This window comes from Saccopteryx bilineata, chromosome 1 (assembly GCF_036850765.1).
Source record: "Saccopteryx bilineata isolate mSacBil1 chromosome 1, mSacBil1_pri_phased_curated, whole genome shotgun sequence".
Taxonomy (NCBI): domain Eukaryota; kingdom Metazoa; phylum Chordata; class Mammalia; order Chiroptera; family Emballonuridae; genus Saccopteryx; species Saccopteryx bilineata.
In genome coordinates this window covers 191,573,453-191,600,889 of record NC_089490.1, presented here as the reverse complement: position 1 = coordinate 191,600,889, position 27,437 = coordinate 191,573,453, and the positions used below count along the sequence as shown (strand labels likewise).

The following is a 27,437-nucleotide window of genomic DNA, read 5'->3' as shown; positions in this document are numbered from 1 at the left end:
CATTTTATCAGAAAGGTAAATCTCTTAACTAATCCTGCAGTATTCTTTCTATCAATTGGTTCCTCCCATTCATTCCAACATACCCATGCTCCAACAGCTCAGGTGGGCCTGGAGTAATTCCCTCAACCTTCTCTTTTCTAAATTACATGAGGACACGTGACATGAACGTGTACAATATCATGCATTATACATGTCTACTCTCAAACACCTGTTTCCCATTATTTTCAAAACCAGTTCATGCATTGAATTCTGTGAACAAAACAGTAATATAATGCATTGGATGCCTAACCTCTTGATTCTCTATTCCATTGCTGGAAAGCTCCAATACAGAACCTCCGTTGTCAACCACTGCTGATGTCATTGTTTATTCCCCGAGAAAGCTTGAAACGCTATTAATCAGTGTAATTAAAGGTTCATGGACGATTGCCAGTGTTACAGGTTTGCATCATGTCTTCAAAGTCAATAGAAGATTGGAGTAGATATCCAGAAATCCAGTCTTCTAAAGATGATTAATGAGAGAGCCTAAAAAAGGAAAGAAGTTAAAAAGTTATTAAAAATAGGAAAGATATAAAGTACAACCTCTTCTGCAACCTAATTTTTAACATTTGTATAAACTAAGAAAAAAGAGATAGGCTTATAAAACCCTGTGTCAAAAGAGGGCAGTAATGAGCACTCTACTTCTTAGCATTCTCCAGTTAATTAACATACTGAAACTAAGTTCTCACCAAGGTACTGCACATTCATGACATTATGATATTTACATTCAAAGAAGCAAAATGTTGTAACTTTCTATCTTTATGAAGATGTACTTTTATTCCTGAAATATTTTCATAGAAATTTTTGAAATCTTTCATGCATTAAAAACAAAATGTTTGGCCTATATAACAAATTTCAAAATTGACTGGTTTGTAAATACTTCACTCTCCTTCTTTGGCTCAGTTTGTTTATTTACTTGAATAACTAGAACTGTCTTCTGCTATGGCAGCAAACTCACTTTGTGTTCACATTGGGACTACAAGAACTATAAAACGATTCACTGGACTTGCTTATACTTTCAAATAGTGGTTTGAAAACAAAGTTGTGAAATCACTTGGAATGCTTAATATTATTTTATCATTCTTTCCTTGGTAACTTTTTTTGCTATTGGTTCAACATGCAATATAGCAAATGGTTTCAAGTCAACAGAAGTCAACTTTGCCCCAGTAGAGATGAATGTCAATATGTACATCTAGATTTATGCATTAGATTATTCTTAGAAAGTGACACTTTGATTTAATTTTTCACGGAGAAATTAGAAATTTATTTCTAACAGGATTTTTTTCACATAAAAGTTAAAGAGTGCAGAAATATTAAATATAAGGAAAAAATACATTTCTAATAAATCATTTCATTAATATTATGTTCTCTATTAACTATTGGCACCATACAGATATGGAAACAAAATAATAAAGAATTTCCATAAACTCAGACAAGAAATACCTGGAAAAAAAACAGAAATTTCACCTCACTACCTAAGACCACTCAGAATTTAGTCTCCTTTTTGATCTTATCAACAGAAAATGGAGAAAGTATTTGTAGTTTAAGAATAAAAATTAAGAAATTTCCACAGTCCCACACACTGAAGCTCATCATTTTCATGTAAGCTGGCTATTTTCAGTTTCTGTTTTCTAAACATATAGATAATAGCAGAAATAAATTTTACTTACAATTTGAATGTTAAGTCGTCTAAGCATCCTTCACTGTTTTCACAACTTGGCAAGAGCTAAAACATAAACCAGCAATTCTCTGGAACTAGTAGTGGGGAAAAAAAGACAGTATTAATATAATTCTATTAAAAATATTTTTCCCCAAAATTAGTGTGATTCAGACAGTGCATAGTTATTACAAACCATCACCAAAGCCTGATGACATACATTATATAATGCACATAATGACAACTTATTTCCAGGCTATTGAGGAATCAGAACTTTTTATCAAATTTAAAATTGCAAGTTACCTGTAAATAATAACTAGTGAGTAAGGACAGGGTCACCATACCTAGCCTATGCCCCACATCAGGGCTTATATTTGAAGTAGCAACACGTATAACCACCCCCCTCCCCGATCCCCAGAAATATAAAATCAAGTTTTTAAAAACTAGCCAAAGAAAACTACTCTGCAGCAACGCTGACAATATATATTGCCTGTTCAGTCACTTTCCTGCCTCCCCCTCCACACTTACATTCCAAACACATGCACACATCCCAAGACTGCAAGCGCCCTCTCCTTCCAAAGGCTGATCAACTGACCTGTGCACCGGAGTTCCAGCCTCGCTCCACCAACTCTTTCCTCTTATTTCTTAACCTTATCCTTTTTTATCACGGGGTCCTTTCCCTCGAGGTCTAAACGTTTACCAGACTAAACGTGGCCAAGTCCTCCTCCTTGACCCTGCATACAGCCCTGCAGATGCTGCTCCAGTTCCTCTCTGATAACATTCGCGAAGAAAGATCATCTATACTGTCTCCACTTCCTAATTTCTCAGGTACTCCTCCTTCTATGGAGGTTTGTCATCCATCACCACAAAGTGAAATGTTTCCTGAATCCTAGCTGTCAAATTCACGGGACCCATTTCTGTCCCCACGGCACTGACTGTCTCCGAAGCACGGACACTGTGGCTCATACTCCCCTCAAAGCTCTGCCTGAATTTACTTCTCCCTCTCCAGCTCCTCCTTTTCAACTCCTCTTACGGACCCCCACCCCAATTTTCAAGGAGGTTGGAGCAAGATTACAAATGAAAACCTGTATATCACATGTATAAATATTTTAATGTTAGAAATCGACCTTGACATGTGGTGGTGCAGTGGATAGAGTGGCAACCTAGAATGCTGAGGTCGCTGGTTCGAAACCCTCTGCTTGCCTGGTCAAGACACATAGGAGAAGCAGCTACTATGAATTGATGCTTCCCACTCCTCCCCCTTTTCTTTCTTTCTCCTCTCTCTGAAATCAATAAATCTTTTTTAAAAAGTTATTAACCAAGCTAACAAGGTATTAAATTATTCTTCTTTCAATCTTGACATATACACTTTTATAACATACTAAAAGGCTAAGCTCTGGCTTGGATTTCTCAAACTGCCTCGTGTTCTATGGGGGCATGGGAGAACCATACCCCCACACCTGGCCTGCAGCCTGTCTTCTTCTCTTCCAAACTCTGGCTCCACTCCATCCCACAGTAGCTGCACATACACACCTGTGGACATCCCAAGCTCTGGCCACATGCCTGCAAACTGCTACCCTTTGGCCATCTCTTGGACCTAGAGAAGCTCATGCATGTAGTACAGTCGAGAGAAGAGACTCAGAAAAGAGGCCCATGAAGGACCGTGTGGGCACGGGTTCAACTACTCAGAAATGGGTAACAGATGGACTAGTGCCCTCGGCTACCCCCAAATCCTGATCTTGTCAGGAGGGGTATAGCTGGAGGAAGGCCAGATGAACAACTCTAAAGCACAAGGCCCAGAGCAGTCTTCCCCACATGGCTAAGTCTAGGGACAATCCTACTCTCTGGTCAACCCCCACATGGAAGTATTTCCAGGCCACCCAAGTCCTCTTCTGACTCTACGTTCTCTAAGCTGCCTTCTGTATCACCATGACTTCACTCCAATCTCAAGCATTTCATGGGCTCCAGTTTGTCTTCTAGACACTTTCTTGCCTCTATTTCTTTATGAAATTAAAGAGGGTATAATAAATCATAAGCATCTATTCCAGCATATCCCAAGCACATCATTAATTAATCCAGTAACAAATATTAACTGAGCACCTATTATACATTAGTATAGTTTTGGGTGCTATAGGTACAACAATGAATAAAGCAGAAGTCCTTGTCCTTATGAATCTTAAATTCCAGTAGGGAGGGATGAAAACAAACCCAGTATGTATAGCACATATGTAGATGGCGATAAAGGCTAAGGAGACAAAGGAACCAAAGAGGGAGAATGTCAGGCAGGGGAGAAGGCTGCAATTTCAAATTGATGGCCAGAGAAAGAGTCACTGAAAAAGCCACATATGACTAAAGACCCAAAAGTAGAAGTAAGCTATGCTAATAACTTGGGAAAAAGCCTTTTTCAAAGGAAAGATAAAATTCTAGATCTGCAACCGGGAGTATACCTATTTCACAGATCAGCAAGGAGGCCAATATGGCGGGCAGGAAGTGAGCAAAAGGAAGAAAGAACAGAATATGATAACAGAGTAGTAAGGGCCATGCGAGCCTTCTGCAAGGACTGACTTACTCCAGGAGGAAAGTTTTATGTACAGAAAAGACGACCTGATTATCATAAGGATCATTCAGATGCCACACTGAGGACAGACAGGGGACAAGGGCAGAAGCAGGGACATCAGTTAGGAAGCTACTGTAATAATTGGGTGAGCAATGGCTACAATCAGCATGGTAGGGCCCAGAGAGAATAAAATGTGGTCGACCTTTAGATATTTTTGAAGGTAAAATGGAAAGATTTGCTAGCAAACTGGCTGTGGGTTGTGAGAGAAAAATAGTCAAGAATGACTCCAAAGCTATGTCACATGGAATGGGGAAAGTATGGGAGGAGAAGTTCAGTATGTCCCAAACTAAACCCATTTTTTTCCTGGCTTAGCTTCCCAAAAGTAGAACCTCTCCTACTGTGCTTAGCTTAGTAAGCTACCCCAAAACCCACACAAGCTGCCTAAAAAACCAAGATCCATGACTCTTTTCTCCATCCACACCATCGTACTCTCACTCTTGACCTCTTCCTTCTCTATCCAGTATCTCGTATCCTCTGCCCTTGTTGAGGTCCTTACTGTCATTTCTCTGTATTGCTGAGAGACCCTCAGAACTTGGCTCTTTGCTTCTAATCTTCCCCCTCTTCCAGGCCACCACCTGCAATATCAGGGTGATCCGACATGGAATAATGTCAGGGCCCTCTTAAGTCTTCAGTATTCACTCATCACTTGCAAGATGAAATCCCAACCTCTTTGCAAGCACCCTGATTTAGCATGAACAAGCAAGAGGTCTAGGTCTATTTGTAGAAGTTATGGAACGTCCGTTCTGGTATGCTCAGGCATTAAAATCATGTATGTCATCCACGCTCACCTGTCCGGCCTCACCTACTTTTCCTACTGCATTCCCTTTAGACCCCAGTTGTCTGTGGCTCCCTGTATCCTTCTCTCGTCCTGAACGTCCTTCCCCTGCGTAGCCACTGGGCCAATTCCTAGCTGTCTTACAGGTCACAGTTCGAAGGCAACCTCATCCCCTCAGAGCTCAATATCATTTTCTATAACTCTCTTCCTCCAATCACATTACAGACCACCCTCACTGAAAACACCCAAGGAATGACAGCCTCCAGCAGATCATCCACTCGCCACTTCCTGTCAACTGCACCAAGCCCAGCGCCTACACCTCTCCTTCCATGTTCCCTGGAGCCCTGCTCCTCTTTCCCTCCCTAATCTACTCCCTACACCATTCCCAAAGCACATTTTAAAAACCTATGCATCTGGATTTTAAGATCTTTGGTTTTACTACCTAAACCAGGGCCTTTCACATAGTAGGTACATAGTCAAGACATGATGAATACAATAAGCAAACACGCTCCAGTCAGGCAAGTACCTCCACTGTTCAGGGCACACACTGGATTCATTCACATCCCTGTCACCTTGCCAATGCCCTTCTGTCACAGGGAATGCCCTCTTCACTTATTTAAATTTCACTTGCCGGCCAAGAACAACTTTTTCCCTACAGTGACATAACCTCTCTCCCATCTCTTCCTGCACCAGTTCTTCCAATATTTATTAAGCACTTACTACATACTAAACACCACTATGCCAGAAATGCAAAAAGGGAGACAAGACTCAGTCTTCAAACAGACTGTGGAGTCTGGGAAGGAAAAACACCCAGAAGCAATTACAGTGTCAACGCTATAAAGGAAGCTACAAAGTACAGTGCAGTGGGGACATACAAAAGGAGCACCCAAGTCAGCTCTGGTGGGGGATGGTTCTAGAGACTCCAGAAAGGAACCACCATTAGGTGTGGGCCTGAGAAGAAAGAATAGGTGAAAACTGGCATAGCAACAGTGAGAGACACAACTTGGAATAGTGAGTACTAAGTGATTTCTCAGGACTGAAGAAAAACTCTACGGGAAAGGGTAGCAAATCTAAGTACCTGCCAGAAGAAAATTCTGCTCAGACTATAATTTAGTCGCCTGGAGTACAGACCACATTCTCATCACAAAGTTTATGTGTATCATCTTATGTTTATAAAATGCAAAACCAAGGAAAACGCCATCTATGACAATAGTAGACATAGGACACTACACCACAAAGGGCTAATATTACCAATATATAAAGAACACTTAAAAGAGGAGTAAAACACCAAAATCCTCAAGGAAAGTAAACAGTTCACAAAAATAGATATACAAAGAGCCCTAGCCCTGGCTGGTTAGCTCAGCGGTAGAGTGTCGGCCTAGCGTGCGGAGGACCCGGGTTCGATTCCCGGCCAGGGCACACAGGAGAAGTGCCCATTTGCTTCTCCACCCCTCCACCGCGCTTTCCTCTCTGTCTCTCTCTTCCCCTCCCGCAGCCAAGGCTCCATTGGAGCAAGGATGGCCCGGGCGCTGGGGATGGCTCCTTGGCCTCTGCCCCAGGCGCTAGAGTGGCTCTGGTCGCAACATGGCGATGCCCAGGATGGGCAGAGCATCGCCCCCTGGTGGGCAGAGCGTCGCCCCTGGTGGGCGTGCCGGGTGGATCCCAGTCTGTCTGACTGTCTCTCCCTGTTTCCAGCTTCAGAAAAATGAAAAGAAAAAAAAAAAAAAAAAAAAAACAAAGAGCCCTTAAACATATGGAAAGATGTTCAAATTCATTCATAGAAAAATGCAAATTTAAAAAAGATATACCATTTCTATCAAATTAATGACAAAATGTATGACATATTGTTGGTAAAATTGGTCAAGCTTATGCACTTATTTACTAAGCACTGAGAAGACAAACTGATACAACACTTTGAGAGGAGAATTTGGCAATATCTAACAAAACTGCATATGCGTTTGTCATTTTTTAAACAGCTTTACTGAGACATAATTGACATATAACTTCACCCACTTCAAGTGTATAATTCAATGGTTTTTAGTATAGTCACAAAGTTGTACGCTATCTACACAATCTAATTTTACATTTACAGCACTGCCCCCAATGCCACCTCCATTAGCAGTCCCTTCCCATCCTTCCCCAGCCCCTAGTCCCTAGCAACTACTAATCTACCTTCTGGGTCAAAAGATTTGCTTGTTCTGACCATTTCATATAAATAGAATAATATATGCAGGTTTCTGTGACTGGCTTCTTTCACTTAATATAATTATATGTTTGCAATATTCAACTATGTGTAGAGTGCATTTGTTTTTTTTTTATTGTTTTTTAGAAAGAAATGTTGACCTGCAATTCTGTACTAGCAAGAAATGATTCTTAAATATAGGCCTTATATCCTAATTCAAATTGACCCAAATTTCAAGTAAAAGAACTACGTGGAACCAAAACATAAACTTTTCCATAGTGTTAAATAAAACAGTCTTCTCTGAAAGCAGCCAGAAGAGTGCACCTAGACTCCCATTCAACTATTTATAAGATTTATCTTCCTTTGCCTAATTAAGCCAGAGGTTTACAGCTTCCTCCATAGGGCCTGGATCACGGCACTAACAGACCTGCAGAACACAGAAGGAATGGATGAACAAACGAATGCATGCTTATTTTTATTTGAGGGTCTAAATAGCATCTTCTCCATTGCACCTGGACTCTAATCACCAGGCAAAGGAAAACAGAGTTCTTCCATAGAGGTTAGAAAATACAAATCTTCACCCTCAGCAGGGCAGAATCTTTTAGTCTTGAAGAGGTATGTCAGGGGTCTCACGGAATCCAGCGTATTCTTGCACTTATTGCTAGAGTAAGAACATACCATGGGTCATAAAGGGAAAAGGTGGAATTTGGAGGAATCAATCTTCAAGCTTCCTCTGCTCTCTCCTTCCCAGGAGAGGTTAGGCAGAGCTCACTCCTCCCTCCAGCAGTCAAATGCGCCAGTGTGTGTGCAGTGTTTCTGTCCAGGCGTGCCCATCAGACACTCAGCACCCAGTTTCACAACAGGCAGGTCACAGGGGCACCCCCAGAAGGAAAGCAGGTGTTCAACATAAACCATACTGTTTGCACAAACATCTAGGCACAGTGGATCCCACTTATCAGTTACTGGGGACACCCTGAGAGCCAAGTTCCCAGATGGCAGCCACGGGCCAATCTTGCAAGCAGGCCTTTCTAAGGAGAGCGTTTCAGACCTGCTATGTTAACCATTTTCTGAAGAGCAAGTAATTTAACTTTCTGAAATCTCAGAAACCATAATGATCTGGAATAAAGAGGACACAGACAACATCTTCCCTGGGTGTAATATATGGGATGTTTAAAATGCTTTATCATTACAGAATGATCTCACAACTGAGTTTAAATGCTTAGACATAACATAGGAAGAACGACATCTCCACATCCAAATATTACGTAAAAATTCATGAAGGCCAACTTCCTGGAACATTCTCATCTCATCCAGATTATTAAATACTGTAAATCATAAAAGGTGAACTTGCTCTGAAAGTTTATCTAAGCACACTATGAGAGAACAAAAAATGTAAGATGAAAATATTCACTAATCCTTTTTAAAATGAAGAAGCTTTCTAGTTCTAATTGTAATCTAAAATTAAGTTTAGATGACCATGAAATTTAAGAGTTTATAGAATATTACATGTTTAACACAGAACTGAGTTTTATAAGAAAAACCTACATTTTTATTCATGTATTCTCAACTGTACCCACTGCAAGGTTATAAATATAATTATTCAAAATTTGGTCAGGTTATTCAAAAAACATTGGGACTTTGCCCTTCAAATATATATAAGACCCCAAATATCCTGAGTTATTTAATATTAATTCCATAATCACTATATTATGTGTTTGTTATACCCCCAATTCATGAATGTGACTTTTTTTCTTACATCATTTATAAAGCTTAGCCCTATAATCAATCTACCACAATGCTCCTCTAAGCTTCCTCATTTTCATTTCTTATGGTTGAGTAGAAGTCTATGGACCACATAAATGATCAGATTAGAGAAGTTGTTTTCCTTTCGGTTTTGTTCTTTAGCCACATTTATATCCAATAAAGTAAATAGACATGCGAGCTTGGGAACAAAAACAGATTAGCTTTACCCTATTTTAAATGAGTCATATGGAGGACATTAAAGATTTCAGACAATAAAAAGAATATTTTGTAACTGTCTGGATTTTATCAGCTTTTTGTCTTTCTTCCACAATGAAGAACAAGGTGAGATTTTTATTTATAGTAGTTTCCCCTTCTCCACAGGGAATACAATACTCTCTACGACTCCCAGGGGATGCCTGAAACCACCAATAGTACTGAGAAATATATATATACTATATTTTCCCTATACATCCATAGCTTTGATAAAGCTGAATTTATAAATTAAGCACCGTCACAGGTTAACAATAGTAATAAAATGGAACTATAATATACCACAAAGTTATGTAAATGTGGCATTATTAAGTAAAATAAGGGTTATTTGAACACATGTGCTGATACCTAGACAGCAGATCTAATAACCAAAGGGCTGCTCAGTGAGGATGGAGGGGGCGCGTTCAGCGTGGATACGCCAGACAGAAGGATGATTCACGTCCTGGGCTGGATGGAGCATCATGCTTCTCAGACTAGCACACAGTTTAGACTTATGAACAGTTTCTTTGTGTAATTTAATATATATTTTTGAGCCACAATGAACCAACCGTAGGTAGCTGAAACAGTGGAAAACAAAACTGTGGATAAGAGGGAGATTACTGTACATGCTTATTGTAAATCTTTCTATCCACCCCACCTACCCAAATCAAAATATACTGCATTTCCCCATGCATAAGACACACCTTTTCCCAAAACTTTTGGGGTCTAACAACTGGGTGCGTCTTATACATGGTTGTAGACTTTTTTTACTTGCATTTCCCACTTTTTCGCACTTGTTTTTGCGCTCATTGTTGAAGACAGTGATTCGTCATCAGACACAAATGAGGACAAGCTAATGGATGGGAGTTTTGACAGTGATAAGGAGCTGTATGAATTTTATGATGAATAAAACTTGAGTTCAATAACTTTGTCATACATTTTTTTTTCAAAATTCAGGCCCCCAAACTAAGGTGCATCTTATACATGGAAGTGTCTTGTCCATAGGGGAATATGGTAAGCTCCATTAGAGCTGGCCTGTAATTTTAATCACCATTGCATATATACGTCGCAAAACAGTGTCTGGCATATAATAGACAACAATGTTAAGCCTTGGCTCAACTTATTCTTGTTCCTGGTTTCTTTCCTCTATTTTATTATCTGTAATATCTACAGGCAGACCTCAGAGATATTGCGGGTTTGGTTCCAGATCACTGCAATAAACTGCGTAACACAAGAAAGCCAGTCGTCATATTCTGCTGGTGGAGGGTCTTGACGTCAATTTGTAAAAAATGCAACACCTGTGAAGTGCAATAAAATGAAGTATGCCTGTGTGTGTCCTTAAACCACTTTAAATTGTTTTGCGGAGAAAATAAGTACCTTTTAACCAGACACAATACTGAATAGTCAGAGTAAGTGTCTAGTGAATAAAGAAACAAGAAACATATTCAGATACTCACTGTAAATCGATATTAACACAGACTTAGAGTAGTCCTGCCTGCCAGAGGGAGTGAGTGCAGAGCCTTGTACCACATGGAGGAACATGGCTAGCCCCACCTGCTGTGACAGCCTCTTTAAGAACAAAGCTCATCACTACATTTCCCCTTTCATGATATTCCTCTGAAAGTGGACTCTTTAGAGAAAAATGGTATTTCTACAAAGAAAGCACAAAATGATATGAAAATGTAACATCGTTATCAAAGGATCCCAGTGTACAAACGCTAAAACAGACATTGTCACAGAGGAGCCATTGAATCCCATTAAACAAGACATAAAGGATGGCAAGCTATATACCATGTGGCAAATATCTTTCCTTCCGAGGATTACATATGGAATTACTGGGCTCTCCCTCAGACCTAGGTGGGACAATCCCTATCGAAAAGCTAAGAGCACAGACTGTTGTGGAGATGATCCTATTGATGTTTGTGAAAAAGGCTCAAAGGTTCTTTCTTGTGGAGAGACTCACATGAAGAGCCTGGCAACTTTGGCTCCTCTTCCTCAAGGTGAAACAGACTGGAAATTAATCGCTACCAATGTCAGTGATCCAGAAGCCTGAAAATTCCATGATATTGACCGTTAAGAAATACAAAGCAGTTATTTAGAAGCAACACTTAATTCATTTTGATTTTTATAAGGTGCCAGAAGGAAAAATCAGAAAAAGTTTGCTTTTAATAGAGAATTTAAAGACTTTTGCTCTAAATCTACTCATGAATGTTGGAAAGTACTGCTTATGAAGAACTGTGATGGAGGGGCTATAAATTGCACAAACATGCTGGTATGCGATAGTCCTTCCCATTGGACTCAAAAGGAAGCAGGATCATTAGCTGAATCAGTATCATCTCCACTAAATAAAGTAATGAAGAGCAAGGGTGGAACTTCCTTGGCAAGTGATGGGAACATTTGCCATCAAGATTCCAATCTCGCCTGACCTGTGGTGGCGCAGTGGATAAAGCATCAACCTGGAATGCTGAGTATGCCGGTTCGAAACCCTGGGCTTGCCTGGTCAAGGCACATATAGGAGTTGATGCTTCCTCCTCCTCCTCCTCCTCCTCCTCCTCCTCTCTCTCTCTCTCTCTCTCTCTCTCTCCTCCCTAAAAAAAATGGAATAAATAAAGTTTAAAAAAAAGATGGCCGCTGTGCACGTGGGGTGGCTGATTACTTTAAAAAAAAAAAAGATTCCAATCTCACCTGACTGGGCGGTGGCGCAGTGAATGGAGCGTCGGACTGGAATGTGGAGGACCTGGGTTCGGGGCCCCGAGGTCGCCACCTTGAGTGCGGGCTCATCTGGTTTGAGCAAAGCTCACCAGCTTGAGCCCAAGGTCTCTGGCTCGAGCAGAGGGTTACTCGGTCTGCTGAAGGCCCGCAGTCAAGGCACGTACAAGAGGGCAATGGATGAACAACTAAGGCAGGGGTCCCCAAACTTTTTACACAGAGGGCCAGTTCACTGTCCCTCAGACGGTTGGTTGGAGGACCAGACTATAAAAAAAACTACGAACAAATTCCTATGCATACTACACATATTTTATTTTAAAGTAAAAAAACAGGAACAAATACAATATTTAAAATAAAGAACAAGTAAATTTAAATCAACAAACTGACCGCCCTGGCCGGTTGGCTCAGCGGTAGAACGTCGGCCTGGCGTGCGGGGGGGGGGGGGGGGGGGGGGGGGGGGGGGGGGGGGGTGGGGGGGCCGCGTTCAATTCCCGGCCAGGGCACATAGGAGAAGCGCCCATTTGCTTCTCCACCCCCCCCCTTTCCTCTCTGTCTCTCTCTTCCCCTCCCGCAGCCAAGGCTCCATTGGAGCAAAGATGGCCCGGGCGCTGGGGATGGCTCCTTGGCCTCTGCCCCAGGCGCTGGAGTGGCTCTGGTCTCGGCAGAGCGACGCCCTGGAGGGGCAGAGCATCGCCCCCTGGTGGGCAGAGCTTCGCCCCTGGTGGGCGTGCCGAGTGGATCCCGGTCGGGTGCATGTGGGAGTCTGTCTGACTGTCTCTCCCCGTTTCCAGCTTCAGAAAAAAAAAAAAAATCAACAAACTGACCAGTATTTCAATGGGAACTATGGGCCTGCTTTTGGCTAATGAGATGGTCAATGTCAGGTTCCATATTTGTCACTGCTAGCCGTAACAAGTGATATGGAGCCGTGAGGCGTGCATCCCGTGTCCCTGGAAGTAGTACTGTACGTGAGCGACGCTGCGCTTTGCAGGGCCACCACATACAGTACTGACCACCAATGAAAGAGGTGCCCCTTCTGGAAGTGCAGCAGGGGCCGGATAAATGGCCTCAGGGGGCTGCATGTGGCCCGTGGGCCGTAGTTTGGGGACCCCTGAACTAAGGTATCGCAACGAAAAACTGATAATTGATGCTTCTCATGTGTTTCCGTTCCTGTCTGTCTGTCCCTATCTGTCCCTCTCTCTCTGTCTCTGTAAAAAAAAAAAAAAAAGATTCCAATCTCTAAAAACTATGAGAATCTGCTGACTTTCTGTTGAAATTTCATTTTCCCCCAAACTTTCTGAGATACGCATTATTTAATAAACATTGGAATTTAAAAATATATATTGGAGCCTGACCAGCAGTGGCACAGTAGACAGAATGTAGACCTGGGACACTGGGGTCCCAGATTTGAAACCCCAAGGTCACTCGCTTGTGCACGGGTTCACCAGCTTGAGCGTGAAATTACTGACATGATCCAATGCTCACTGGCTTAAACCCAAGGTTGCTCGCTGGCTTGAGCAAGGGGTCACTGGCTCAGCTGCAGTCTCCCCACTACCCCAGTCAAGGCACATATGAGAAAGCAGTCAATAAACAACTAAAGTGCCACATCTACGAATTGATGCATCTTATCTCTCTCTCCCTTCCTGTCCCTCTCCTGTGTGCGTTAAAAAAAGAAAAAAATAATTGGACTAATTTGAAAATACCTTCCAAATTATGGTATACAGCTGATCCTTGAACAATGAAGGGGTTAAGGGTGTAGACTCCCACAGTTAAAAACCTGCATATAACTTTTAACTCCATAATGTTGACTGGAAGCCACACTATAGCACAAACAGTTAATGAACATGTATATTTTGCATAGTATATGTATTATATATTGTATTATAATAAACTAGGAAAAACAAAGTATTAAGAAAATCATAAGGAAGAGATCATAGATTTACAGTTCTGTATATATTTACTGGAAAAAATCCATATTTAAGTGGACTTGTACACTTCTTTTTTTATATAAATTTTTTTAATTGATTGTTAGATGGGGGGGTGGAGAAGCAGAAAGCATGAACTCGTAGTAGTTGCTTCCCGTACGTGCCTTGACCGGGCAAGCATAGGGTTTTGAACCGGCGACCTCAGCATTCCAGGTTGATGCTTTATCCATTACGCCACCACAGGTCGGGCAGTGAACTTGTACATTTCAAACCAGTGTTGTTCAAGAGTCACTTGTATCTGGCTTGATTTGCTATATCTGGTTTACCTGAAACATATTTGGTTTCCCTAAAGAAAGGTGTACTTTAAACATTAAAAATGTGTGACATGCCTGACAAGGAGGTGGCGCAGTGGATAGAGCGTCAGCCTGGGACACAGAGGACCCAGGTTCAAAACCCTGAGCTCTCTAGCTTGAGCATGGGCTCATCCAGCTTGAGCACGAAGTCACTGGCTTGAGTGTAGGATCATAGACATGACCCCATGGTTACTGGCTTGAGCCCAAACGTCACTGGCTTGAAGCCCAAAGGTCGCGGGCTTGAGCAAGGGGGTCACTGGCTCAGCTGGAGCCCCTCCCCCCAGTCAAGGCATATATGAGAAAGCAATCAATAAACAACTAAGGTGCCGCTACAAAGAATTGACGCTTCTCATCTCTCTCACTTCCTATCTGTCCATCCCTATCTGTCCCTTTCTCTGTCTCTCTCACTAAAAAAATAAAATAAAATAAATAAACGTATGACATTATAAAAAGAAATATTAGCATTCGCTCTTCACATTATAAAAACCATACGTGGTACTTCGAAAAGGTAGCTAATCTTCAAAAATTTTATTCACATAAAGCTTTGAAAGATTCTATTCCACAATATCTAATCTGAAGTAATTTGAAGTTATAATTTTGTTAATATTAGTTAGCCAGACAAAAATAATTGTTTTTACTAGTGAAATAGTGAAATAAAAAATGTTCACACTCCAAATTATTTAGAAAGTCATTATACAACTACATAAAGTTTTTTGTATTTTTTAGCCCATAATTATAGTTGAAATAATTTTATAATACTAATATAAATTGGTTAAAATTGTTATCACAAGAAACTTTGCCATTGCTATAATTGTACTACAAATTTAAGGTTTTATACATATTGGTGTTTATTTTATTCTGAGAGAGTTAAATTTCAAGGAAGAAATATCAGGAAATAGTTGTTTTCCCTGCTATTCTTTATAAAGCTAAAATCATTTTTTTAAATCCTACATATATTTATTCAAACTTGGAAACTGTTAAAGAAAAAAATTAAATACTGAGCTGTAAATAAACTTTTAGTCAAGTATCAAGATCATTACAATATTTTTGCAGTAGGTTCCCACCACACTTTAAAAAAATCAAAACTCTTTAATATGGTCTATATAAAGACCAACCCAGAGATAGCCCACCCAACTTCTCTGACCAAGTTCATCCCACATCTCTCCTTTCACTGGCTTACTGAGCTCCAGCCGCACTGGCCCTGTTCCTACCACACAGCAAGCTTCCTCTGAACCTCCTGTTCCGGGATACAGGGCTCTCCCCGATGGTGGACAGACAGGGTCCTTCCTCCTCACCGAGCACGCAGAGCTCACTGCAATACCTGCCACTCAGAGAGACATTTCCCTCTGGGCTCCCCTCCCCCAAATTACATTCCATTTTCATGTAGCTGCCCCGTCATTCTCTATTTAATATCACATTACCTTATTTTATTTCTTCATTGTATTTACCACTCTCTAAAATTATCTTATTTGTTAATATGTTAACGTCTGCCTCCTCTACCAGAATGTAAGCTTCGTGAGAAAAAACACTGCATTTACCTTGTTTACTGCAATCTTTCAAGGACCTAAAATGAAATGAACACTATACCATTGTAGTAAATGAGCAGGCTGATAAGAAGATTTTGATATTTTGTAATCATTCTAACACATTATATTTCTCTCTTAGGCTTCTATTGTGCTGTTTTCCTACCCATGAGCACCTACCATGAGGGAATTAGTTAACAAGAACTATGAACAAGTAAATGTTATACTGTATAATCATTTCAGAATTAATGGCAGGTCTTTCAACCTATACAATTATCCTACATATCTATAAGCATTAGTAATTATAAGTAAATTGTTAACTGTGTTCAAATAAAAATTATCAGATAAAAGTTAGCATTTAAGAGTAATGTACTAGCAGTGGTAGAGCATAGGCCCGGCATGTGGATGTTCTGGGTTCGGTTCCAGTCAGGACACATAGAAGTGACCATCTGCTTCTCTACACCCCCTTCTCTTTCTTCTTCTCTCTCTCTCTCTCTTCCCCTCCATAGCCATGACTCGATTGGAGTGAGTTGGTCCTAGGCGCTAAGGATGGCAACAGAGCATCACCCTTTAGTGGGCTTGCCAGGTGGATCCCAGTAGGGGTGCTAGTGGGAGTCTGTCTCTGCCTCCCCTCCTCTCACTTAATAAAATAAAAACAAAAACAAAAAGCGAACAGAACCTCAGAGACTTACGTGATACCAGAGAACATACAACAACATATGTGTAATGAGAGTCCCATAAAAAAATAGAGGGTGGAGGGAAGGACATAAAAAATATTTAAAGAAATTATATTCAAAAAATTTCAAACTGGTGAAAAATATTAATCTATAGATCTCAGTTTATTTATCCCAAAATAGAATAAACACTAAGAGATCCACACCTAGACACATGATAGTAAAACTGTTGAAAACCATCAAGAAAATCTTGAAAGCACAGAGAAAAACAACTCATTGGAAACAATGGATCAGAAAGCAGGAGATGACATATTTAAAGATGCTGAAATAAAAAAATCTTTAACAAAGAATTCTATATCCAGCAAAACTATTCTTGAAAAATAAAGGTAAGATAAAAACAATCCCAAGAAAACAAAGACTAAGATAATTCACTGGTAACAGACCTTACAAGAAATCCTAAAAGAAGTCCATCAGGCTAACAAAAATAACCTGATCATAACTCAAATACACACACACAGAAAAAATAAAGAACACATTAACGTAAATATATTTGCAGCTCTGGCTAGATAACTCTGCTGTTTAGAGTGTTGTCTCCATAAGCAAAGGTTGTGAAATTTTTTTAAATAGTAAATATACTAAAAAAAAAAAGTAAATATACTTGCAAATATAAAAGTTTAAATATTTTTACGGTATTGTTGGGCTTCTAATATTTGCAAATGTAGTATATATGACAATAGTAACAAACAAAAGAGGGGAGAAAATGAAGCAAAGTTTCTATATTTTACCCTAAATAAATTAGGGTCCATCTGAAGTAGACTGTGATAAATCAAGATACATATTATAATTCCTAGAGCTACCTAAGAAAACTCAATATCTAGTTAAAAAAATAACAAAGGAAAACAAAATCCTGGAAAATATCTATTAACTGTAGAAGAGGCAGAAGATGAATAAAGAAAAAAAAAAGAAGTGAGACAGATGGAAAATAACCAGCAAAACTGCAGGCATAAATCTGACTACCAATGATTACATTAAATGTGAACAGATTCAAGTCTCCAATCAAAAGGCAGATATGGTCAGATTTTTTAAAAAACATTTTAGGCTCTGGCCGGTTGGCTCAGTGGTAGAGTGTCCGTCCGGTGTGTACAAGCCCAGGTTCGATTCCCAGCCAGGGCGGGCACACAGGATAGGTGCCCATCTGCTTCTTCACGCCTCCCCCTCTCCTTCCTCTCTGTCTCTCTCTTCCCTCCTGCAGCCAAGGCTCCATTGGAGCAAAGTTGGCCTGGGTGCTGAGGGTGGCTCTATGGCCTCTGCCTTAGGCACCAGAATGGCTCCAGCCACAATGGAGCAACGCCCCAGAGGGGTCTCCACCTAGCCTCCTGGTGGGCATGCCGGGTAGATCCCGGTCCAGTGCATGCGGGAGTCTGTCTGACTTGCCACCCCACTTCTCATTTCAGAAAAATACAAAACAAAAAAAAAGCATTTTAACTACATGGGGTCTATAAGACACATTTTAAATTCAAAATATAAAATAGGTTGAAAGTAAAAGATAGAAAAAAATATGCGCCCTGGCCAGAGCTGGGCTGGGTAGAGCACTGTCCTCGTACACAAAAGTTGCTAGTTCAATCCCCAATCAGAGCACATACAGAAACATAACAACGCTTTGGTCTCTCTCTCTCTCTCTCTCTCTTCCTGTTTCTCTAAAATTAATAAGTCAAAAATAAAAAATATGCAATGTAAATAATGAGCATAAGACAGCCAAAGTGGCTACACTTATACCAGACAAAAAGTTACAGACGACCTGACCAGACGGTGGCACAGTGGATAGTCAGACTGGGATGCGGAGGACTCAGGTTCGAGACCCTAAGGTCACCAGCTTGAGCACAGGCTCATCCGGTTTGAGCAAAGCTCACCAGCTTGGACCCAAGGTAGCTGGCTTGAGCAAGGGGTTACTCCGTCTGCTATAGCCCCACGGTCAAGGCACGTATGAGAAAGCAATCAATGAACAACTAAAGTGCCACAACGAAAAACTGATGATTGATGCTTCTCATCTCTCTGTTCCTGTCTGTCTCTATCAATCCCTCTCTCTGACTCTCTGTTGTTGTTTTTTTTTTAAGTTACAGACAAAGAGGGATCTTTCATAATGATGAAAGGTCAATTTAACAGTAATATAAAACAGTTATATATGTATACCATACCTATTGCCAGAACCCAAAAAACATGAAACAAAAGTCAATAGTACTGAAAGGAAAAATAAACACTTCAATTATAGTTCAATATCTTACTCTGAATTATTGATAGAACAACTAGACAGAAAATCAGCACAGACATAGGAAGGCTTGAAAAACTGTCAACCAACTTGACCCAACACCTACACAACATTCAGACCAAAAACAGCAGAATATACTCTTTTCTAGCACAGATGAAACATTCCTCAGAATAGATTACATAGTAAGCCATAAAAATGTCTTACTATTAAAATGTCTTACTATTAAATTAAAAATGTGAAAAATCACACATAGTATGTTTTCCTACTACAGAGGAGTTAAATTAAAAGTCAAGAACAATGAAATCTGGGAAATTCCTAAATAATTGGAAATTAAACAATACATTTTTTTTTTTTTTCTGAAGCTGGAAACGGGGAGAGACAGTCAGACAGACTCCCGCATGCACCCAACCGGGATCCACCCGGCACGCCCACCAGGGGGCGATGCTCTGCCCCTCCAGGGCTTGCTCTGTCTCGACCAGAGCCACTCCAGAGCCTGGGGTAGAGGCCAAGGAGCCATCCCCAGCGCCCGGGCCATCTTTGCTCCAATGGAGCCTCGGCTGCGGGAAGGGAAGAAAGAGACAGAGAGGAAGGAGAGGGGGAGGGGTGGAGAAGCAGATGGGCGCTTCTCCTGTGTGCCCTGGCCGGGAATCGAACCCGGGACTTCTGCACGCCAGGCCGACGCTCTACCACTGAGCCAACTGGCCAGGGCCATAAACAATACATTTCTAAGTATCCTATAGGTCTAAGAATAAATCACAAAGGAAATTTAAAAATACTTAGAATTGAATGAAAATGTTAAAAAGCAAAAGCATAAAAAAATATATGGGGGCCTGACGGGTGGGGGCGCAGTGGATAGAGCATCAAGCTGGGACGCTAAGGTCCCGAGTTAGAAACCCCGAGGTCATCGGCTTGAGCACAGGCTTGCCAGATTGAGTATGGGGTCACCACCTTGAGCATGAGATCACTGACATGATCCCAAGGTCACTGGCTTCAGCAAGGAGTCACTGGCTCAGCTGGAGCCCTCTATAATCAAGGCACAAATGAGAAGCAATAAATGAACAACTCAAGTGACACAACTACAAGTTAATGCTTCTCGTCATCTCTCTCCCTTCCTGTCTCCCTGTCTCTCTTTCTAACCCACTAAAATAACACACACACACACACACACAAAATATATGGGGTACAGCTAACAGTGTTTGGAGGAAAACTTGTAGATTTACATGCCTAGATAAGAAAAGACCATCTCAAATCAATAACATCAGCTTCTACCTTACAAAACTAAAAAAAGGCAAACTAACCCCAAAGCAAGCAAAAGGAAAGATATTAGAAAGATTAAACTGGAAATTACTGGAATAGAAAATAAGAAAACAATGGGAAAAAAATTAAACCAAAACTTGTTTTTTTTTTAAAAAAAAACAAAAATGACAACCTTTAGCTAGACTGACCAAGTAAAAAAAAGACACATGCTATTGATATTACAAATTAAAGAAAACATCACTGTCTACACTAGAATTAAAAACATATATAAGATTATGAACTGTATGTCAAAAATACTAAGTAACTTAGATGAAATGGATAAATCCATAAAAATACAATTACTGAAACTAACTCAAAATTAGCAGAAAATCTGAATAAACCTACAACAAGTAAAGAAATTAGTAGTTCGCCTGACTAGGTGGTGTCGCAGTGGGCAGAGTGTCGGACAGGGACACGGAGGACCCAGGCTCAAAACCCCAGGGTTGCCAGCTTGAGCACGGGTTCATCTGGTTTGAGCAAAGTTCACCAGCTTGAGCCCAAGGTCGCTGGCTTGAGCAAGGAGTCACTTGGTCCGCTGTAGCCCCCCCCCTCCCGTCAAGGTACATATGAGAAATCAATCAATGAACTGAGGCGCCACAACAAAAAATTGATGCTTCTCATCTGTCTCCCTTCCTGTCTGTCTGTCCCTATCTGTCCCTCTCTCTGTCACCAAAAAAAGGAAAAAAAAGGAAATTAGTAGTTCAAAATTTTCGCAGAGAAAAAACCAGGCCCAGATGCTCTCACTGGATTAATTCTATCAAAAATATTCAAGGACAAAAATAATACCAATCCTTCAAAAACTCTTAGAAAGTAGAAGGAACACATCTCAATTCATTCTATGAGTATTACTGCTACAAAATCCAAAGACATCACAAGAAAACTACAGACCATAGCTTTCATAAACATAGCCACAAAATTGTTTGACTAAACGCTAGCAAACTAAATCCAGCAACATAAAAGATGATATTCAATAAGCAAGTGAGCTTTATCTCAGGAATATAAGGCTGGTTTATTATCTGAAAGTCAATTAATATAATACACCATATTAATGTAATAAAAGACAGAAACTACATAATCATCAGATACTAGCATGACCAACCATACTGGTTTGTCCAGAAATGAGTGTTTTCCCAAGATGCAGGACTTACAGTGCTAAAAAGAGGACAGTCCTGGGCAAACTGTGACAGTTAGTTATGCTAACAGATGCAGATACAGCATTTGACAAAGTCCAATGCCCCTTCACAATAAAAACTCTGAAGACACAAGGATTAAAAAAGGAAGCCTCTGGCAAACACGGAGATCTGCTATAAAACACTGTGCCTATTATAGCCTGACCTGTGGTGGCGCAGTGGATAAAGCATCAACCTGGAAACACAGAGGTTGCTGGTTCGAATCCCTGGGCTTGCCTGGTCAGGGCACATGTGCAAGTTGATGCTTCCTGCTCCTCTCCCCTCCTCTCTCTCTCTCTCTTTCTCTCTCTCTCTCCTCTCTAAAATGAACAAATAAAAAAATATTTTTAAAAAACACTGTGCCGGCCCTGGCCGGTTGGCTCAGTGGTAGAGCGTCGGCCTGGCATGCAGGGGACCTGGATTCGATTCCCGGCCAGGGCACACAGGAGAAGCACCCATTTGCTTCTCCATTCCCCCACCCCTCCTTCCTCTCTGTCTCTCTCTTCCCCTCCCACAGCCGAGGCTCCATTGGAGCAAAGATGGCCCGGGCGCTGCCCCAGGCGCTAGAGTGGCTCTGGTTGCAGCAGAGTGACGCCCTGGAGGGGCAGAGCATCGCCCCCTGGTGGGCAGACCATCGCCCCTGGTGGATCCCGGTAGGGCGCATGCGGGAGTCTGTCTGACTGTCTCTCCCCGTTTCCAGCTTCAGAAAAATACAAAAAATAAAATAAAATAAAAATAAAAAAAAACACTGTGCCTATGACCTGGCTAGAGTGTCTTGGTTAGAGTGTCATTCAGATACATCAAGGTTGTGCGTTTGATACCCAGTCAGGGAACATATAAGAATCAACCAATGAACACATAAATAAGTGGAATATAACAAACAGTTTGTTTCTCTTTCTCTCTCTCTCTCCTCTAAAAATCAATAAATAAAAAATACTGTGTCTATACTTACCAATATTATGCACTTAAAAAAGGGGCTAGATCTCACTGTGTTCTTACCACAATGTATAAAGTTTGTATACTGAAAACAACAAAAACACTACTGAGAAAAGTTAAAGATCAATAAGTGGAAAGAAATTTTCATGTTCATGTATTAGAAAATTCAATATTGTAAGGTAGCAGTTCTCTCTAAACTGCCGTGCAGATTCAACGCATTTCCCATCAAAATTCCAAGACTATTCTGCAGACATTGACAAGCCAATCCTTTTTATATAGAACCCAGAATAACAATTTTTAAAAACAAGAACAAATTGGAGAATTAACACTACCTGGTCGCGTAAGTTACTATAAAGCACATTAACCCAGACCTAATGGTACTGGCATAAGAACAGACATATAGATAATGGGAAAGAATTAAGAGTCAGAAATAAATCACCATCTATAGAGAAATGACCATCTTTTCAACAAATGGTGCTAAGATAACCAATATGCAACTGACCTTTATTTCACACCATACATAAAAATTAACTCAAAATAGATCATAAACCAAAATATAAGAGCAAAAACTATAAAATGTGTAGAAGAAAACAAAGGAGAAAATCAAGACCTTGCATTAGACAGAGTTCTTACGACAAAAGATTAATCTGTAAAATAAAAAACTGGAAAATTAAACTGCATTAAAACTTAAAACTTTGCTGAAAGAAATTAAAACTTTTGTGCTTCACAGCATTCCATTAAAAAGAAAATGAAGACACGCCACACACACTGAGATAAAATGTTTTCAAATAATGGGTCTAATAAACTAGCATCTAGAACATATAAAGAATTGTTAAAACTAAATAATAATAAACAGGCAAAAGATTTGAATAGCTATTTTACTAACAAGTATATATAGATGGATAATAATCATGTGAAAAAATGCTTAACACCTTGAGTCTTTAGGAAAATGCAAGTTAAAACCACCAAAATTAGTTAACCACTTCACACCCAGTAGAATGGCTATAATAAAAAAGACAATAACAAATGTTGGCAAGACTGTGAAGCTGGAACTCTCTCATACATTGTTCTTAGGAATGTAAAATGTACAGCCACTTTAGAAACAGGTTGACAGTGTCTTAAAGGTAACCAGATGACCCCAAAACATTTCTTTTTTCTTTTTCTCTATTTTTTTTTTATTCAGTGAGAGAAGGGGAGGCAGAGACAGGCTCCAGCATGTGCCATGACTGGTATCCTTCCCCTGCCCCCCCCCAGCCGTCACAAGCCCACTAGGGGGCAATGCTCTGCCCATTTGCAGTATTGCTCCATTGCTCAGCAAGCCAGCTCTTCTTATCACCTGAGGCAGAGGCCATGGAGCCATCCTCAGCACCAGAAGCCCAAAAGCCAACTCACTCCAACTGAGCCATGGCTGCAGGAGAAGAGAGAGAAAGAAAGAAGGGGAGGGGTGGAGAAGCGGATTGGCATTTCTCCTGTATGCCCTGACCAAAAACAGAACCCAGGACATCCACACGCCAGGCCGACGCTCTACCACTGAGCCAACCAGCCAGGGCCCACCCAGCATTTCTATTCCTAGGTATCTACCCAAGAAAATGGAACCATTTGTCCACATAAAGACCTGTATTCAAATGTTTAAGCAGCATTTTTGCAACAAAAACTGGAAACAATTCAAATGACCATCAACTGGTCAACAGATTAAAATGTTGTATATCCATATAATAAAATACTATTCAGCAATAAAAAACAACAAAATACTATGATACATACAATAAAAATAAACTCCAAAAATATTATAACTGAAAGAAGCCAGATGCAAAAGACTATATAACGCATGATTCCACTTATGTATATAAAAATATTCAGAAAAGGCAAATCTATAGATAAAACACATTATCAGTGTATTCCTGGGGCTAGGGGTGAGAATAAGGATTAACTACAAATAGGGTGAAGGAAATTTTTGGAAGAAACAGAAATGTTCTAAAACTGGCTGTGGTGATAGTTTCACAGTTCTAGATATTTACTAATTGAATTGTGCACTCAAAATAGATTAATGTTTTGGTATTAAATAACTCAGAAGGCTGATTCTCCTTAAAGTGTACATACCCAAGAGAAATGAAGACACGTCCACACAAAAAACTGCACACAAATGTTCATAGCAGCATTATTCATAATAGCTAAAAAGTGGAAATTCAAATGTCCCTCAACCAATCAATAAATATATAACATGTGGTATATCCACACAATGGACTATTACTTAGCAATAAAAAGAAGTGAGATAATGACACATGCTCCAACACAGATGGATGTGCTCTGCAGACTTGACTCTAAGTGAAAGAAACCAGTCCGGAAAAATCAAATGCGCAGAACAGGCAACTCTACAGGCAGAAAGTAGATTAGCAGTGCCTGGGATGGAGGGTGTTAGGGGAAAATGGAGAGAAGTGGCTGCTAATCGGTATGTACTTCCTTTCAGGGGTGATGAAAATGTTCTAACGTTAGTCATGGTGTTGGCTGGCACAACTCTGTCAACATATTAAAATCCACTGAACTGTACGCTTTAAACTGGTGAACTGAATGGTATGGGAATTATATCTCAATAAAGCTGTTACCAGCCCTGGCCGGTAGGCTCAGCGGTAGAGCATCGGCCTGGCGTGCAGGAGTCCCAGGTTCTATTCCCGGCCAGGGCACACAGGAGAGGCGCCCCTTTGCTTCTCCACCCCTCCCCCTCTCCTTCCTCTCTGTCTCTCTCTTCCCCTCCCGCAGCCAAGGCTCCATTGGAGCAAAGATGGCCCGGGCGCTGGGGATGGCTCTGTGGCCTCTGCCTCAGGCGCTAGAATGGCTCTGGACACAACAGAGCGATGCCCCAGAGGGGCAAAGCATCGCCCCCTGGTGGGCACGCCGGGTGGATCCGGGTCGGGCGCATGCGGGAGTCTGTCTGGCTGCCTCCCCGTTTCCAGCTTCGAAAAAATGGAAAGAAAAAAAAAAACCCAGGCTTGCCTGGTCAAGGCACATATAAGAAGCAACAATTATGAGTTGATGCTTCCTGCTCCCAACCCCCCTTTCTGTTTCTCTCCTCTCTCTAAAATCAATACATAAAATCTTAAAAAAAAAATAAAACCCAAAACCTCAAAGTTACATATTCTTTCCAAAGAAACTCTCACTAGTTTGTATGTATGACTTAATGAGAAGCAATAATTAATCAATTACTTCAGATGTCCGTATTTCAACTTTCTACTTCATGCATTTACTAGGAGATATTTCAATGACATTCATATGAACATACTGTGTAAATGGTTGCACTATATATAAAATTATTTACTCCTAACTTCTTTTAAATGTAATTCATCAGCTTCCAGTCTTTATTAAAGTCATTCTATCTTTGGAGGAAAGGAAGAAACTTTGAAACAAAAAACATCCATTCCTATCCTAGTAAGGGGTGTACAGTACACTCTCCAAAGCTTCTAGCACTCTTCCAGAGAAAGTGTTTCATTTACCTCTCCACAGAGACTCACCGATAAAAAGAAAAGCAAATCTGATTACCAAACACACGATTACTGTTCTCTCATCACTGGATTAAAATTTAAACCACACAGTTTTAAGTAAATGTTCACGTACCGAGAAAGGAAGAAAATTCTACAGCTTTACAACTAAGTGTTCCATCTTACTCATTTAACGAAGTACTAAAAACTTAAAGGTTATTCCGCACTGAATCCAGCTTCTAGAAAAAGAGAGCTCAGGATGCCGGCCCATGAGAAACATTAGAAACTGTGCAATCTGGATTACTCTCGGCGTTTTAGAATATTTTCTCCATCTTCTACTAACACGGAATATAAATGCCCTACTGGAGAACGAGGAGCTCCGCTGCCCTGCCCGCCAAGCTGCCAGAGCAGTCTCCACCAGCCCCTGCAGAGCCCGCCCCGAGCTCCTCCTGCGCTCCCCGGAACAGACCGTAGCACGGTCCCCGAGGGCCAGCTTCGCCGAGAGGATCCAGAAGGCGGTCACTGGGTGCGCGTGTTACAGAGCCCGTTTTTGTTTTGTTTAAAAACAGATCCGTCACAGAGCCAAGCTTCCCTAACCCAGGGGAGCAGGGGAAGTGGCAGCAGGGGGCCCGCGTGGAGCGCGAGAATAAAAGAATGAGCGAGTACAACCTGCCGGGCAAGCTCGCAGCCGAGGGAAGGAAGGTGAGAGGCGGCGGTCAAGCCCGCGGGGAAGGGAACTGCTCGCCAGCACTCCACGCCACCCCGAGCGGCTCGAACCGCCCAGGTCCCGCCCCGAGCTGGCCGCCCTGCCCCGGCGCCCGCCGCAGCCTCCCGCCCTACCGGACCCTCCCAGGACGCGCTTCCTCCGGAGCCGGACCCCCGCCTCGGCTGGCCTCCCCGCAGGAGAAGGCGGGTCAGTTCGGTCCGCTTCTCGGCAGAAGTGACTCGCGCGGCGATGTAAACACGGCGAACCCAGCTGCGCGCGGCCCATCCCCCCCGCCGGGGTCCGTAACCCGGTCCCTCAGCCCAGCCCCGTGCTCCGCGCCCCGCACGCCCCGCACTCCCCGCGGGCCGGCGCGCAGCGCGCCTTCCCCTTTCTCCTCTCCTCGACCGTTGCCCGCCCGCACCAGCCCCCTGCCCCCGCTCCCGGCGGGTGTCACAGCCACAGCCTCTGGAAAACCCCTCCGCAAAGCCTAGAGCAAACAACACAGGCGCGGGGCGGGGGACGCGGCGGGAGAAGGCGGCACACGGGACGGCGAGACTGCCAGCCGCGCCCCCGGCGCTCCCTCCCGCAGCCTCGGCTGCCCGCACTCTTACCTGCTCTCCGCGTCTCCCGGGAAGACCGCGGCGTCGCTTTCCCTCCTGGCAGGGCCGCGGACTCGCCGCCGCCGCCGCCGGCCGGGCGTCCGAAGGGAGCCGGGGCCTCCCCGGCAGCCCGAACCGCTCCACTGGGAGAGGAGGAGACAAAACAGCGCGCGCCGCCCGGAGCAGCGCCCCCCCGCCCGCGCCGCCCCACCGACCCCCAACCGCCGAGGCGACGGCGGCGACACAGAGCCCGGCGCGGGGAGCAATGGTGGCCCCCGCCCTCGGCCCGCTCTCCTCCCTCCACCCTCCTCCACCCTCCTCCACCTCCCCACAAGTCGGCTCCTCCCCCTCGGCCTCCTGCCGCCGCCACCAGGACACTCGAGTCCGCCTCCCCCACCCGGCCCGCTCCGGGTGCTCCTCCCCTCCCCACGCGGCGGGTGCGGGGGGGGGGGGGCGGCACCGCCAGTCACCGCAGCGCCTGTCAAAGCGGGGCCGGCTATTTATACATCCTGCAGGGCCCGCCGCCCTCGGCCCCCACCGGCCCGCCCAAAC

The 27,437-nt window shown here is 42.4% G+C and overlaps 1 protein-coding gene and 1 pseudogene across 4 annotated transcripts in view; one reads left to right on the top strand and one right to left on the bottom strand.

Annotated features, from left to right (window-relative positions):
- Nucleotides 1-27,160, bottom strand: part of ELF2 (E74 like ETS transcription factor 2) — a 100,326-nt gene extending 73,166 nt beyond the window's left edge. The window contains exons 1-3 of one of the 4 annotated variants that reach the window (XM_066233084.1): nt 26,898-27,160; nt 1,707-1,791; nt 290-522 (exon numbers count right to left, since the gene is read on the bottom strand). In XM_066233084.1, coding sequence (XP_066089181.1) covers nt 290-361 — 72 coding nt within the window. In that variant the 5' untranslated portion in view covers nt 362-522; nt 1,707-1,791; nt 26,898-27,160. Of the gene's footprint in view, nt 1-289; nt 523-1,706; nt 1,792-26,420; nt 26,441-26,897 lie in introns of those variants that run through there. The other 3 variants (XM_066233078.1, XM_066233097.1, XM_066233082.1) reach the window with 3 other exon arrangements.
- On the top strand, nt 10,800-11,647 carry LOC136319437 (inorganic pyrophosphatase 2, mitochondrial pseudogene; annotated as a pseudogene).
- Nucleotides 27,161-27,437: the final 277 nt, after the last annotated feature.